This window comes from Hyla sarda, chromosome 11, assembly GCF_029499605.1.
Source record: "Hyla sarda isolate aHylSar1 chromosome 11, aHylSar1.hap1, whole genome shotgun sequence".
In the NCBI taxonomy this organism is placed as follows: domain Eukaryota; kingdom Metazoa; phylum Chordata; class Amphibia; order Anura; family Hylidae; genus Hyla; species Hyla sarda.
The window spans coordinates 101943139-101958578 of NC_079199.1; the positions used below are offsets into that span (position 1 = coordinate 101943139).

General features: G+C 47.0%; 1 protein-coding gene across 1 annotated transcript in view; it reads right to left on the minus strand.

Annotated features, from left to right (window-relative positions):
• Positions 1-5445: 5445 nt before the first annotated feature.
• Positions 5446-15440, minus strand: part of VPS18 (VPS18 core subunit of CORVET and HOPS complexes) — a 35878-nt gene continuing 25883 nt past the window's right edge. Inside the window, exon 6 of the mRNA XM_056547288.1 lies at positions 5446-5585. Within this exon, the coding sequence (XP_056403263.1) occupies positions 5498-5585 (88 nt within the window). The 3' untranslated portion in view covers positions 5446-5497. The remainder of the gene's footprint in view (positions 5586-15440) is intronic.

The window sequence follows — 15440 nt, forward strand, 5'->3', positions numbered from 1 at the left end:
ACTCAAAGTACGGACTGTCGCCCAGTTGGGGGTCCATTCCATAGAGCAGATTGTCAAGTAGGCAGGGAAAAGAATTGTGGGTGAGCTTAGGGCTGCACTACTCCCTGTTCTACATGATACTACTGCTACCAGTGTTTGGCAAAACAGACAGGTCCTGCTTCGATCTCTCATCTTGGAAGCTTGGAGAAGAGAGGAGTAGCGAGAGACCAGAAGGAGCTACAACAGAAGATGCAGAGATATAGTCAAGAAGGTGTTGTGAGAGGGAGATAGATCTAGCTGAATTTGCATCTAAAGTGTCCTGACTAGATGAGAACTCTATCTCCCTCCTACTATGTGGGAGGGGTTAGTAAAAAAAAGGTGTAGTGGGAGGGAGATAGAGTTGGCTGAATTCCCAGCTAGAGTGTCCTAACTAGATCAGAATTTAGTCAACTATATCTCCCTCTTACTAAGTGTGTGTGTGTGGGGGGGGGGGTATAGTCAAGAGGGAGATAAAGTTGGCTAAATTTACATTTAGTCTGGACACTCTAGTTGGGAATTCAGCCAGCTCTTTCACCCTTCCATTACACCTTCTTGACTATAACCAGAAAGGTAGTAAAAAAAAAACTATATTTACCAATATATTTTCATTGTTACGCCGAGCGCTCCGGGTCCCTGCTCCTCCCCGGAGCGCTCACGGCGTCTCTCTCTCTGCAGCGCCCCGGTCAGACCCGCTGACCGGGAGCGCTGCACTGACATTGCCGGCGGGGATGCGATTTGCATAGCGAATCGCATCCCAAGTCACTTACCCGTCCCGGTCCCCGGCTGTCATGTGCTGGCGCGCGCGGCTCCGCTCTCTAGGGCGCGCGCGCGCCAGCTCTCTAAGATTTAAAGGGCCAGTGCACCAATGATTGGTGCCTGGCCCAATCAGCCTAATTAGCTTCCACCTGCTCCCTGGCTATAATACCTCACTTCCCCTGCACTCCCTTGCCGGATCTTGTTGCCTTGTGCCAGTGAAAGCGTTTAGTGTTGTCCAAAGCCTGTGTTTCCAGATCTCCTGCTATCCACATTGACTATGAACCTTGCCGCCTGCCCCGGCCTTCTGCTACGTCTGACCTTGCCTCTGACTAGTCCTTCTGTCCCACGCCTTCTCAGCAGTCAGCGAGGTTAAGCCATTGCCGGTGGATACGACCTGGTTGCTACCGCCGCAGCAAGACCATCCCGCTTTGTGGCGGGCTCTGGTGAATACCAGTAGCATCTTAGAACCGGTCCACCGACACGGTCCACGCCAATCCCTCGCTGACACAGAGGATCCACATCCTGCTAGCCGAATCGTGACAGTAGATCCGGCCATGGATCCCGCTGAGGTGCCGCTGCAAAGTCTCGCTGACCTTCCCACGGTGGTCGCCCAGCAATCACAGCAAATTGCACAACAAGGACAGCAGCTGTCGCAGCTGACCGCCACGTTACAGCAACTTCTGCCACAGCTACAGCAGCAACCATCTTCTCCGCCAGCTCCTGCGCCTCCTCTGCAGCGAGTGGCCGCTCCTAGCCTCCGCTTGTCCCTGCCGGACAAGTTTGATGGGGACTCCCGACTCTGCCGTGGATTCTTATCCCAATGTTCCCTGCATATGGAGATGTTGTCAGACCAATTTCCTTCAGAACGGTCTAAGGTGGCGTTCGTAGTGAGTCTTCTATCTGGAAAGGCCTTGTCTTGGGCCACACCGCTCTGGGACCGCAATGATCCTGCCACAGCCACAGTCCAGTCCTTCTTCGCTGAAGTCCGTAGTGTCTTCGAGGAACCAGCCTGAGCTTCTTCTGCCGAGACTGCCCTGCTGAACCTGGTCCAGGGTAATTCTTCAGTAGGCGAGTACGCCATCCAATTTCGTACTCTCGCTTCCGAATTATCTTGGAATAACGAGGCTCTCTGCGCGACCTTTAAAAAGGCCTATCCAGTAACATCAAGGATGTGCTGGCCGCACGAGAGATTCCTGCCAACCTGCAAGAACTTATCCATTTGGCCACCCACATTGACATGCGTTTTTCTGAGAGACACCAGGAGCTCCGCCAGGAAAAAGACCTAGATCTCTGGGCACCTCTCCCACAGTATCCTTTGCAATCTACGCCTGTGCCTCCCGCCGAGGAGGCTATGCAAGTGGATCGGTCTCGCCTGACCCAGGAAGAGAGGACTCACTGTAGGGAAGAAAATCTTTGTCTTTACTGCGCCAGTACCGAACATTTCTTGGTGGATTGCCCTATTCGTCCTCCACGTCTGGGAAACGCACGCACGCACCCAGCTCACGTGGGTGTGGCGTCTCTTGGTACGAAGTCTGCTTCTCCACGTCTCACGGTGCCCGTGTGGATTTCTCCTTCTGCCAACTCCTCCCTCTCAGCCGTGGCCTGCTTGGACTCTGGTGCCTCTGGAAATTTTATTCTGGACTCTTTGGTGAATAAGTTCTGCATCCCGGTGACCCGTCTCTTCAAGCCGCTCTACATTTCCTCGGTCAACGGAGTTAAATTGGATTGCACCGTGCGTTACCGCACAAAACAGCTCTTAATGTGCATTGGACCCCATCACGAAAAGATTGAATTGTTCGTCCTTCCCAACTGCACCTCTGAAGTCCTCCTCAGTCTGCCATGGCTCCAGCATCATTCTACCACCCTTGACTGGACCACCGGGAGATCAAGAATTGGGGCCCTGCTTGCCGCAAGAAATGCCTCACCCCTGCTCCCAGTCCCGTCTGTCTGGCCTCAGTGTCTCCTCCTGTGCCTGGTCTCCCCAAGGCCTATCGGGACTGTGCCGTGCCTCCTCATAGCCCCCGTCCTTGTGACTCTCTGCCCCGTGACAAGCTTCACCCTCTGCCCCCCCTCCCCATTCCCACTTCTTCTGAACTACCTGCCGCTGGTATAGCTACCCAGAATTTCTATTTTCAGAAGGAGACTCAAGAGGCGTCCCCTATGTTGTCCTCTCTTTTGAAGGGACAAGGAGACAAAAAGAGGGGGAGACCTAAGGGGGGAGGGTACTGTTACGCCGAGCGCTCCGGGTCCCTGCTCCTCCCCGGAGTGCTCACCGGGAGCGCTGCACTGACATTGCCGGCGGGGATGCGATTCGCATAGCGGGACGCGCCCGCTCGCGAATCGCATCCCAAGTCACTTACCCGTCCCGGTCCCCGGCTGTCATGTGCTGGCGCGCGCGGCTCCGCTCTCTAGGGCGCGCGCGCGCCAGCTCTCTAAGATTTAAAGGGCCAGTGCACCAATGATTGGTGCCTGGCCCAATCAGCCTAATTGGCTTCCACCTGCTCCCTGGCTATATCACATCACTTCCCCTGCACTCCCTTGCCGGATCTTGTTGCCTTGTGCCAGTGAAAGCGTTTAGTGTTGTCCAAAGCCTGTGTTTCCAGATCTCCTGCTATCCACATTGACTACGAAGCTTGCCGCCTGCCCCGACCTTCTGCTACGTCTGACCTTGCCTCTGCCTAGTCCTTCTGTCCCACGCCTTCTCAGCAGTCAGCGAGGTTGAGCCGTTGCCGGTGGATACGACCTGGTTGCTACCGCCACAGCAAGACCATCCCGCTTTGCGGCGGGCTCTGGTGAATACCAGTAGCATCTTAGAACCGGTCCACCGACACGGTCCACGCCAATCCCTCGCTGACAAAGAGCATCCACATCCAGCTAGCCGAATCGTGACTTTCATTTATTAGACCGTTAAAAATAAGTTTGCCAGATAACTCCTTTAAGACCTTCTAATGGGCGCAACAACAAAAATATGCATAGTAAAAGAAGACAAAAGGAGTAAACAAAAGGAATCATAGAAATCCAACACATTTAGAGATTTTCCTGCTGCTGGTAGATACAAAGCAACCAAACCATCTTACAAAAACCATCCAGGGTTGTATAAAGCCACTGGCAGCTCACAGCCGGCTTATAGAACTGATTGAGTCCATGGCATCAAGTCCGCAAGGAAGATCCAGAATTCTCAAGGACAAGAAAACCTTTCCAAAATCAGACAAAACACCTGGCATGGAGCTCCCCCGGCCGAAATCCACAGAGCCAAGTGTTCATGTAAAAAATCAGTAGAGCTCCAGAAGACTCAGGAGGGTGGCAGGTGCCTCATGTACACCTAAGGATAAATGCAAAGCTAAAATATAAAGCCATCGCCACATTTAATATGTAATAATTAACCCCATCCCGCTAGCTACGTTTTTTGTCAGTGTTTTAGTATTTTCTCCCTCACCATCTAACAGTAAAAACAACCGCTATTATTACCCCAACAAACCATATAAGTGATTACAGTGCTGTTATATCCTGTGATGCCCCTACATACTTCCTAAATAATACTGCCATACCAAAACTGCTATAATTACCACTACAGACCATATAAGTAATTACATCTGGTGACTCACAGGTAATGACTTCTCTCATCAGTGTCGTTCACTTTTCTTTATGATAATTTCTTACAGCCTCAACTCATCTCTGCAGAACTTGCCAAACAAACATCCTAGGCTGCACATATTTCGAGCACCGTAGTGCCCCAAATAGTAAGAATCCCCCTAATTAGGTAGGTCTCCTCCATTAGGTAGCTGCCTCTGTAGTTACTTTCCCTTGTGGATTGTTTCCCCCTATAGGTAGAGCCCCTGGAGATAGTTGAATCCTGTAGGTAGGCCACCTGGAGATAGTTGCTCCCTCTATGTAGTTTGCCTTCTGTCGAAAGTTTACCCCCCCCCCCCCTCCCCCGTATATTGAACTATGTAGGTAGTATATCACCTGTATGTAGGACCCCCTGTAGTTAGTCTTCACCCAGTATATAGGACCCCTTCCTACCCCCAAATAAACAAACCGCTGGCACCTTGAGGCAGCTGCCGTAGTTGCCTTATGGTAGTTCCGGCCCTGCCTGTGCTGATGATGATGAGACGACTACTGAGAAGTGATCTCCACAGACCAGGAAGCGTCCGCTTATTATTGGGTCTTGTGGTTAGAGTGAAAAGTGCAAGATTAATTTAAAGAAAACAGCATACCACCAAAAAGTACTTTACAAACAAACTGTTCCGAGCGCTGGAGCCGGGAGCTCGTGACAGCATAGCCACGCCCCCTCATGACATGACGCCCCGCCCCCTCAATGCAAGTCTATGGGAGGGGCGTGACGGCCGTCACGCCCCTCCCATAGACTTGCATTGAGGGGGCGGGGCATCACGTCATGAGGGGCAGGGCTATGACGTTCCAAATGCTGAGCAGCGGAGTACCCCTTTAATCAACCTGTAGTCTCCAGATGATACGTCCCCTACAACATACAGAGCATTGTTACTTCTGCAAATGGAGACTGATACTATTTTTATTTTTTTATATATTGTTTTTTTCGGTAAGGTAATTGTTCCCAAATTTCAATGGTTTGAATGGTTCCCAGACACATTTTTTTAAATAAGTTATTAAATGTGATTTTTAATTACTCATTTATTTATTAAATTTTTTTATTTTTCCTGGCACCTGTTTCACGGATGAAGTTCTGTGGAACCGTCACACGATGTTACATTTTTACTGCCCTGGATATGGTTGTGATGACGGTAACAAAGCGATGATGGACGATATCCCAGGAATCCTCGAAGATATGTTCGCTGAGAAACAAGAGAAAAGGGGAAGTGTTTATTGCAAATCTGACATTTATAGTAGATAATGGTATAAGGATGACGCATCGTATAGCGGGGCAAACATGGCCGCTAAAAGGTTCCCATGTGTACGATGTGCGAGCAGGAGGGCGTGGAGGCTAAATATGTCAATGTTAATAATTTCCTCTAAAAATCTGGTAATAAAATCTTTACGGATAGGAAAAAAAATAAAACCGTATTATCTGTGCAATGTAGTGATAAATCACGGCTGCTTTAGTTTGCCTTCACACGCTGAATTTTTTAATTTTTATTTATTTTTTATTTTTTTTCAAACGTGCGTTCTGTGCGGAATTCTGTGCGGATATTTAGGTGCATTGCATTTTGTATTGGTTTCAATGGGGATTCCGCTTAGTCGCGCAGGCAGTGGATTTTCCGCCTTGGAAATTCTGCCATCATTCCGTGCAAAAAACAGTGTGTCCTCAGCTGTTGCAAAACTCTGCAGACCCGCGCAGGAGGACACCAGTGATGTCACTAGTCAGGCCACCGGCGGAGAGAAGAAGCGCTGTGCAGGCCAGGTGAGTGTGTCTGTCTGTGTGTCTGTCTGTCTGTGTGTCGGGGGGGGGGGGGGGGTGGAGGACTTTGCTACCTAATGTGGGGAAACTGCTACCTAACGTGGGAAAACTGATACCTAATGTGGGGAACTGCTACCTAATGTGGGGAAATTGCCACTTTATGTGGGAAAACTGCTACCTAATGTGGGGAAACTGCTACCTAATGTGAGGAAACTGCTACCTAATGTGGGGAAATTGCTACCTAATGTGGGGAAACTGCTACCTAATGTGGGGAACTGCTACCTAATGTGGGGAAACTGCTACCTAATGTGGGGAAACTGTTACCTAATGCAGGGAAACTGCTACCTAATGTGGGGAAACTATGCTACCTAATGTGGGTAAATTGTACTACCGTTGGCTGTTCGATCATGCTGGAAGTTGTAGTTTTGCAACAGCTGGAGGCCCGCTGGTTGGGAAACGCTGATGTATAGGTTATTTTTGTAAGACTTTTCGCTCCGGATTCCGTTGACGCCGGTCCCCATCGTGTTAATATTGTCCGACAGCGATGCCACTCACCGAAGAAATTCTGCTGTCCAACTAAACTACGCGGCTGTCCCATTAAAGTTTCATGCGCTTTTTGTATATCAGGTTGGGTTCCTGGCTCACTTTGCCTTCTGTTCCCCGCGCGTCTCTCCGCATTCTCTCCCGGTCTTCCCATATGAATGATTAACGCCCATCTTGAAGCTGATATGGATTCTATTCTTCGTTGGAACGTGCCAACAAGCTACTAAGTGTGTCGTACAGAAGAGCCAAGAGGCAGACACGAGCCGGTAACATCTGGGATGCGCGACGGCTACCGCCTGGAGGGGATGGATTAAATACACTTAACAAAGTAAAAGGAGCTGCTCATTGCCATGCTAACTTTCCCATTCTTCGCTCCTGGGGGCATCGGGTTGCCTATATTTACTATGTTTCCAGTGGGGCTTTCATAAACTGGAAGGGTTATCATGCTTTTATAATATTAAAGGCCTATCTAGGGGTCATCAATATTAGACTGGCTTAGGGTTGCCATCTGGCCGGTATTTTACTGGCACAGCCGGTATTTTGACCACCCTACTGGTATTTTTATCTTAAAAGTACCGGCAATGCAACCAATCCTCCATTTCCCGGAATGTTGCACCATAACCTATACCAGTGTTTTCCAACCAGGAGTGCCTCTATCTCTTGCAAAACTATTACTCCCAGCATGCCCAGACAGCCAACGGCTGTCTGGGCATGCTGGAAGTTGTAGTTTTGCAACAGCTGGAGGCACCCCTGATTGGGAAACACTGACCTATACTATATACTACTATATAGTCCAACATGCTGGGAGTTGTAGTTTTGCAACAGCTGGAGGCACCCCTGGTTGGGAAACACTGACCTATACTATATTCTACTATACAGTCCAACATGCTTGGAGTTGTAGTTTTTGTTTGGGGAAGCTGCTGTATCAGGGCATGCTGGGAGTTGTAGTTAGTAACTAACTGCAACTCTCAAACTTGCTAAAAAAAAAAATCAAAAAGTCACTTCGAAACAAAAATGGTCCTGTTAAAAACTACAGATTGGGATTCAAAAAAAGGAACCCTCAACAAGGCCCGTATAAGGAGAAATAAAAAAGTTATTGGGGTCAGAATAGGACAAAGTTTTCCCCTGTGATGTTTCGCATATATAATTAATTATGCACATTAGCATGGCCGGTATTTAGACTGGCGGGGGGTCCGACACCGTGCCACCATGTTTCCAGCTGGTATGTTACCAAAATTTGCACCTGCACTGCCTTAGTAGCAGCGTTTCAAGCGAACAGGACAACGGTAGGATTCACCCAGTTACGAAAAAGTATGATGAGGGAAGTGGCGTACCACCCAGAGAGGCAGACTATGCAACTGTCATGGGGCCCGTGGCACAAGGGGACCCAATTTTGTTGTGTTGTCTGCCCATATGGTTCCAACCCCCGGTTCTCCAGAACTGTTAGTCCCGCCATCGTCCACTGCCTCAGGACAGTGATGTTCTGCTGTTACATTGGCCAGCTGAGATGTAGTGCACCATTGCAGATCGCATCGCAGGGTTTCCATGGAGATCAGAGGAAGCTCCCTCTGTCACAGCGATTGATGCTGCGGTTACACTGACCGCAGAACTGAAGGGGTTAACTGTCAGGATCGGAGCGTAGCTGCCTTAGGTTCCTGGCAATACAGCGCAGTCGATCGCCCAGGGGACAGTTGCAGAAATGCCCAGGGGACATGTATGTCGATTTGTAGGAAGGGGTTAATTAAGCCATAAAGTTCACAAGACCAGTAAACTCCCATCATTGTCAACCCAGGATTAACCCCCATCTAAAAAACATTGCGACATAAGTCATTGAAGCAAAAAACAATGAGGTGGGGGGGAGAGCGGGAGTCTTCTTCTTCTCTTCCCTGTCAGGTATCTGACAGACCACAGGAGCGCAGATCCTTTTAAAAAGGAATTTTTCCCGCCGAAAGTAGGCTGCAGCCAATCAGTGCCTTGTTGCTGGGCAATCTGGTTGCTGGGCAAATATGCAGGTCTCCAGGCAGATTACCAGCAGCCAATCAGGAGAGAGCAAAACATGAGCCCTGAAATGAAAAAGAGAGGGAAAAGGAGTACACAGGCCTTTTCAAAAATGAAAGCAGCGATCTGATTGGTTGCTATGGGCAACTTCTCCTCTGGACAGGTTTTGATAAATCTCCCACATACAAGTGGTCCCTCAACATACGATGGTAATTCGTTCCAAATGAACCATTGTTAGTTGAAACCATCGTATGTTGAGGGATCCGTGCAATGTAAAGTATAGGAAGTTATACTCACCTGTCCTCGCCGCTCCGGACCCGTCACCGCTGCCCTGGATGTCGCCCTCCATCGCTGTTGCCGCGTCCCCGGGGTGTCACCGCCGCTCCAGGTCATCTCTGCTGCCTGGGATCGTCGCTCTTCACCGCCGTCATCACATCGTTGCGCACGCCGCTCCTATTGGATAACGGGACGGCGTGCGCGGCGACGTGATGACGACGAAGGAGAGCGACGGTGATGCAGGGGATCCTGAAGAGAACGGTCCGGAACGTTGGGGAAAGGTAAGTGATCATCACCGGACCACACGGGGCACCTTAAACGGCTATCCGGTGGCAGCTGAAGCAGTCTGCACTGCTGGATAGCCGTTTATACGATGGCCCCGACATACAAAAGCATTGTATGTTGAAATTATCATATGTCGGGGCCATCCTAGGTCGGGGGGGTCACTGTAATGTGTAAAGGGGGGGCATGATATCATGTGAACCCCCTTTTATAAACCCCTTTAGGTTAAAGGGGAACTCCGATGGAAAACTATTTTATTTTATTTATTTTTTCAAATCAACTGGTGCCAGAATGTTAAACAGATTTGTAAATTAAATTCTATTCAAAAAAATTTTTAATCCTTCCAGTACTTATCAGCTGTTGTATCCTCCAGAGGAAGTTGTGTAGTCCTTTCCAGTCTGACCACAGTGCTCTCTGCTGACACCTCTGTCCATGTCGGGAACTGCCCGGAACAGGAGAGGTTTGCTTTGGGGATTTGTTCCTGCTCTGGACAGATCCTGACATGGACAGAGGTGTCAGCATAGAGCACTGTGGTAAGACTGGAAAGAACGACACAACTTCCTTTGGAGCATACGGCAGCTGATAAGTACTGGAAGGATTAAGATTTTTTTTTATAGAAATCCTTTACAAATCTGTTTAATTTTCTCGAAATTGTTTTCCATCGGAGTACCCCTTTAACAGTGACATTGTATTTAATGTAATAAGACGCGGGTTTCATTTAAGGCAGCGGTCTCAAATAGCGGCTGGGACCTTTGAGGAGTCAGGCCGGGCCTAGATTGTCCTGTTAGACCAGTGGTCTCAAACTGTGGCCCTCCAGATGTTGCAAAATTTCAACTCCCAGCATGCCCGGACAGCCGTTGGCTGTCCGGGCATGCTGGAAGTTGAAGTTTTGTAACATCTGGAGGGCCACAGTTTGAGACCACTGATTTGAGGTGTCAGTATCGGAAGAGCATAATGTTTTTCGGACGATTACTTATGAAAATAGCAGGTGAAGCCCCCATCATGGTGCCATTGACTTCTTGAATAAAAGTGGAAATGCGTCGGGCAGCGCTTACCTGGTCGTCTGCATTGAAGCGTACATTTCCTCTCTGGGAAGTTAATGTATCCTCCGCATGTAACTTTAGAGTTTTGAACTTCACGGACCCATCATCCAAATGAACAATGAGCTATGGGAGTGGTTTGTGTTTACTGATGCGCAGCTGCAGGGGGCGGCTTGGGTTACATATTAATAGCATTGGTTACGTTTGTTATAGAAATGTCAAAAAATGACAACTACTTCTACTGTACAAAAAATACTGATACATGTGTGATGGGCAAAAACATAGAAAACTGGCAATCTAGGTATACTATGCCAATGCGTAACACAGAATGTCAGGATGGGGACGAAGTAAACAATGACATTCATTCATGCTAGTAAAGAGAAACTGATGTCTGAACCGATCCCATTGGGGTACCCTTTAAATGTAAGGATAGGTTCAAATATATCTAAACTGGGGTGCCTCCTGCTGTTGCGCAACAACACCTTTTAGAATTTAGTAAACCCTTAAAAGCTGAAGCAACATGGAAGACGTTATGGAGCAGTACAGAGCAATGTAAGCTATAAATTCAGCTCTGGGGGTTAGATGTAAATCTTACTAGAGTAGTGTTTCTCAACCAGGGTGCCCTCAGCTGTTGCACAACCACAACTCCTAGCATGTAGTAAGCCCTCAGAAGCTGCAGCAACATGGAAGACGATATGGAGCTGTACTGAGCAGTGTTAGCTGTAAATTCAGCTCTTGGGGTAAGATGTAAATCTTACTAGAGTAGTGTTTCCCAATCAGGGTTCCTTCAGCTGTTGCACAACTACAACTCCTAGCATGTAGTAAACCCCCAGAAGCTGCAGCAGCATGGAAGACATTATAATGCGGTACTGAGCAGTGTTAGCTGTAAATCCAGCTTTGGGGGGTGTGCAATCTAAAACTTACTAGAGCAGTGTTTCCCAGTCCGGGTGCCTTCAGCTGTTGCACAACTACAATACCTAGCATGTACTAAACCCTCAGAAGCTGCAGCAACAAGGAAGACATTATAATGCGGTACTGATCAGTGTTAGCTGTAAATCCAGCTCTGGGGTGTGAAATGTAAAACTTGCTAGAGCTGTGTTTCCCAACCAGGGTGCCTCCAGCTAGTGCACAACTACAACTCTCAGCATGTAGTAAACCCTCAGAAGCTGCAGCAGCATTGAAGAAATTATAGAGCAGTACTGAGCAGTGTAAGCTGGAAATCCAGCTCTTGAGGTAAGATGTAAAACTAACTAGAGCAGTGTTTCCCAAACAGGATGCCTCCAGCTTCAGGATCCATTTTTTTCCCCACAAAAATTACCATGCCAGATGCCACAACTAATGCAAAAATTTCAGCTGTCAGTTGTCATCCGACCTTTCAGAATGTAGTCATAGGTCCTATTCTATTTAATATATTCATTAATGACCTTGTAGAGGGGTTGAAGAGTAAAATAGCAATCTTTGCAGATGATACTAAACTCTGTAAAGCGGTAAACACTGTAGAGGACAGTGCACTGTGTATAGTAGATAACACTATAGAGGACAGTGCACTGTTACAAATGGATCTGGATAGGTTGGAGGTTTGGGCTGGGAAGTGGCAGATGAGGTTCAACACTGATAAATGTAAGGTAATGCACATGGAGAAGAAAAATCCGGGCTGGGATTATGTATTAAATGGTAGAAGACTTGGGACGACTGACGTGGAAAAGGACTTGGGAGTCTTAGTTAACAGTAAATTTAGCTGTAGTGACCAGTGTCGGGCAGCTGCTGCCAAGGCAAATAAAATCATGGTGAGCATCAATAGGGGCATAGATGCCCACAACATGGAAATAATTCTACCGCTGTACAAATCACTAGTCACTAATCACTGGTCTGACATCAGTTTCTCTGACGCGTTATTTACGCTAGAGGGAAATGAGCCGGATGACGTAATGTACATATAGCAATGAACAGAATGGATGTAAATTGGCAGGAAGAAGCGTTCAGCTGAGTGCATCTCTCCCAGTCTCACACCCTGCTGCAGGTGACGGCTTCTATAGAAAGTCTATGGGCTCCACCCCTGCAGAAATGAGCAAGACGAGGAAAGAACTGAGGTCTTCTCCCTGCTCCTTCTAATCTAATCTTTCAGCAAATATTTTACGTGTAAAGTGTTTTTTTTTTTACATATACGGTCAGGAAGGGGCTGATTAAAAAATTACCATGATGTCATAGATGAGTGTTCTCCAAACTGTTGCCCTCCAGCTGTTGCAGTTCTAAAACTCTCATAATCTGCAGCAGCATGGAAGACATTATAGAGCAGTACTGAGTGTGAGTGTAAGCTATGACTCCAGCTCTAGGGGTGAGATATAACACTGGCTGTCCGGGCATGCTGGAAATTGTGGTTTGCGACAGCTGGGGGTCCACAGTTTGGAGACCACTGCTATAGATGAACGGTGGTAGGAACCCTAAATGGGTTATCAAGGAAGAGAAAAACAGAGCTTATTTCTTCCTAAAACAGCGCCATCCCTGTCCCCAGGTTGTGTGCGGTATTACAACCCAAGCTCCATTCACTTCAATGAAGCTGAGCTGCAATACCACACACAGCCTGAGGACAGGGGTCGTGCCGTTTTGGGAAGAAATTAGCTCTGTTTTTGTAATCCTAGAGAACCCCATTAACTGTATACACACAAAATGTACAATGTTTATAAGAAAAAAAAATGCATTCCATGAAATGAGACAATATTTAGACAAGTTTTGGGAAAACATTCTGCTCATCCCCCTCCCCCTACTCTATGCTGTAATAACAGAGGATTATAAATTGCGCAATTTTTCCCATGTAAATGACTCAGAATTTGCTGACGCTGCAGTTTTCCTTTAAGACTCCGGCCAACACCAAACATGTTTTGGTCGACTTATAAAAAGGTTTACATGGGAGTCATTAGCGGAGGAAGCAAATCTTTGGCGCGGCGGCGGCGGCCTGGATCGGGTCCTCTCCTGTCTGTTCTCTATTTTGTTATCGGCCCCATCTGTGATGAAGAATTTATTTTGGGAGATCGGTTGTTCACTTAGGGGAAACCTTACACCGCTTCACCTGCGTCCTAGTTTACTGGAAACTTGGCTCTCTCTAATGCACGTCTAAGGGGGTCGCCATTAACCACTTACATGCCAGGGCTCTACGGCAGAGGTCTCCAAACCATGGCCCTCCAGCTGTTGCAAAACTATTTTCCAGGCATTCTGGGAGATGTAGATTTGCAACATCTGGAGGGCCACAGATTGCAGACCACTACTATACAGTATAGCAATGGTCGATCTGGATGGAGACTTCCGGACTCAGTTTTTGTAAACCCCAGACCCCTCTGTCCTCCTTCTCAAGACCCCTCTGCAGACTCCTCTGTACCCCCGACCCATTTGTTCCAAACGCTGAACAGCGGAGTACCCCTTTAATGTGTTTGGCCCATTTGAGTCTATTAAAATACTTATTTTTTTTTTATTCTCTTTTTAGCATTCTTTGGCTGAACCTGACATTTTTAATTTTACTCTATAACTATGTAAGGTATGGAAAGTTTTTTATGCCCCTTTCTCCTTTCGATAGAGATGTAAAAAAGATTTAAACATGATCTTGGCAAAAGTACTTAGAACTAGCTATCATACCTTATATATATAGTTTATTACTATTACAAACTGCAAAATTTTACATATGTATGGATCCCTATGCTCGTGGGGGGGGGGGGCATACATTTTTTGTTGTTGTTGTTTTTACTGTGTGAACGTTTTAGCTTTTTAGGTAATATTCAGAAACAGATTCACAGATGCTGGACACAATGCAATACACTCCGCGTTCAAGAAAAAAACAATAAAATAGAAAATATATTAGAAAATAAGATCAAAGAGAAAGAAACATCATAAAAAACAGACAATAATAAAAAGTTGAAAGTTGTTGTGGTCCCATAAAACTGTATTTCTACTTATTTTATGCCTGAGGTTTGTTTTATGGCAGAATTCAGTTATCCCGGGTAACAGGCTGGAGGTCAGAGCAGGCAGAGGTCAGTCATCAAAGGTAATAGGCTGTAGGTCAGGTGGACTTTGGTTATTATACAGTAGGTAATAGGCTGTAGGTCATGTGGGCTTTGGTTATTATACAGTAGGTAATAGGCTGTATGTCGGGTGGACTTTGGCTATCATACAGTAGGTAATAGGCTGTAGGTCAGGTGGACTTTGGTTATTATACAGTAGGTAATAGGCTGTAGGTCAGGTGGACTTTGGTTATTATACAGTAGGTAATAGGCTGTAGGTCGGGTGGACTTTGGTCATCATAGAGTAGGTAATAGGCTGTAGGTCAGGTGGACTTTGGTTATTATACAGTAGGTAATAGGCTGTAGGTCAGGTGGACTTTGGTTATTATACAGTAGGTAATAGGCTGTAGGTCAGGTGGACTTTGGTCATCATACAATAGGTAATAGGCTGTGGGTCAGGTGGACTTTGGTCATCATACAATAGGTAATAGGCTGTGGGTCAGGTGGACTTTGGCTATCATACAGTAGGTAATAGGCTGTAGGTCAGGTGGACTTCGGTTATCGTACAGTAGGTAATAGGCTGAAGTTCAGGTGGACTTTGGTTATTATACAGTAGGTAATAGGCTGTAGGTCAGGTGGACTTTGGTCATTATACAGTAGGTAATAGGCTGTAGGTCAGGTGGACTTTGGTTATTATACAGTAGGTAATAGGCTGTAGGTCAGGTGGACTTTGGTCATCATACAGTAGGTAATAGGCTGTGGGTCAGGTGGACTTTGGCTATCATACAGTAGGTAATAGGCTGTAGGTCAGGTGGACTTCGGTTATCGTACAGTAGGTAATAGGCTGTAGGTCAGGTGGACTTTGGCTATCATACAGTAGGTAATAGGCTGTAGGTCAGGTGGACTTTGGCTTTCGTACAGTAGGTAATAGGCTGTAGGTCAGGTGGACTTTGGTTATTATACAGTAGGTAATAGGCTGTAGGTCAGGTGGACTTTGGTCATCATACAGTAGGTAATAGGCTGTAGGTCAGATGGACTTTGGTTATTATACAGTAGGTAATAGGCTGTAGGTCAGGTGGACTTTGGTTATTATACAGTAGGTAATAGGCAGTAGGTCAGGTGGACTTTGGTTATTATACAGTAGGTAATAGGCTGTAGGTCAGG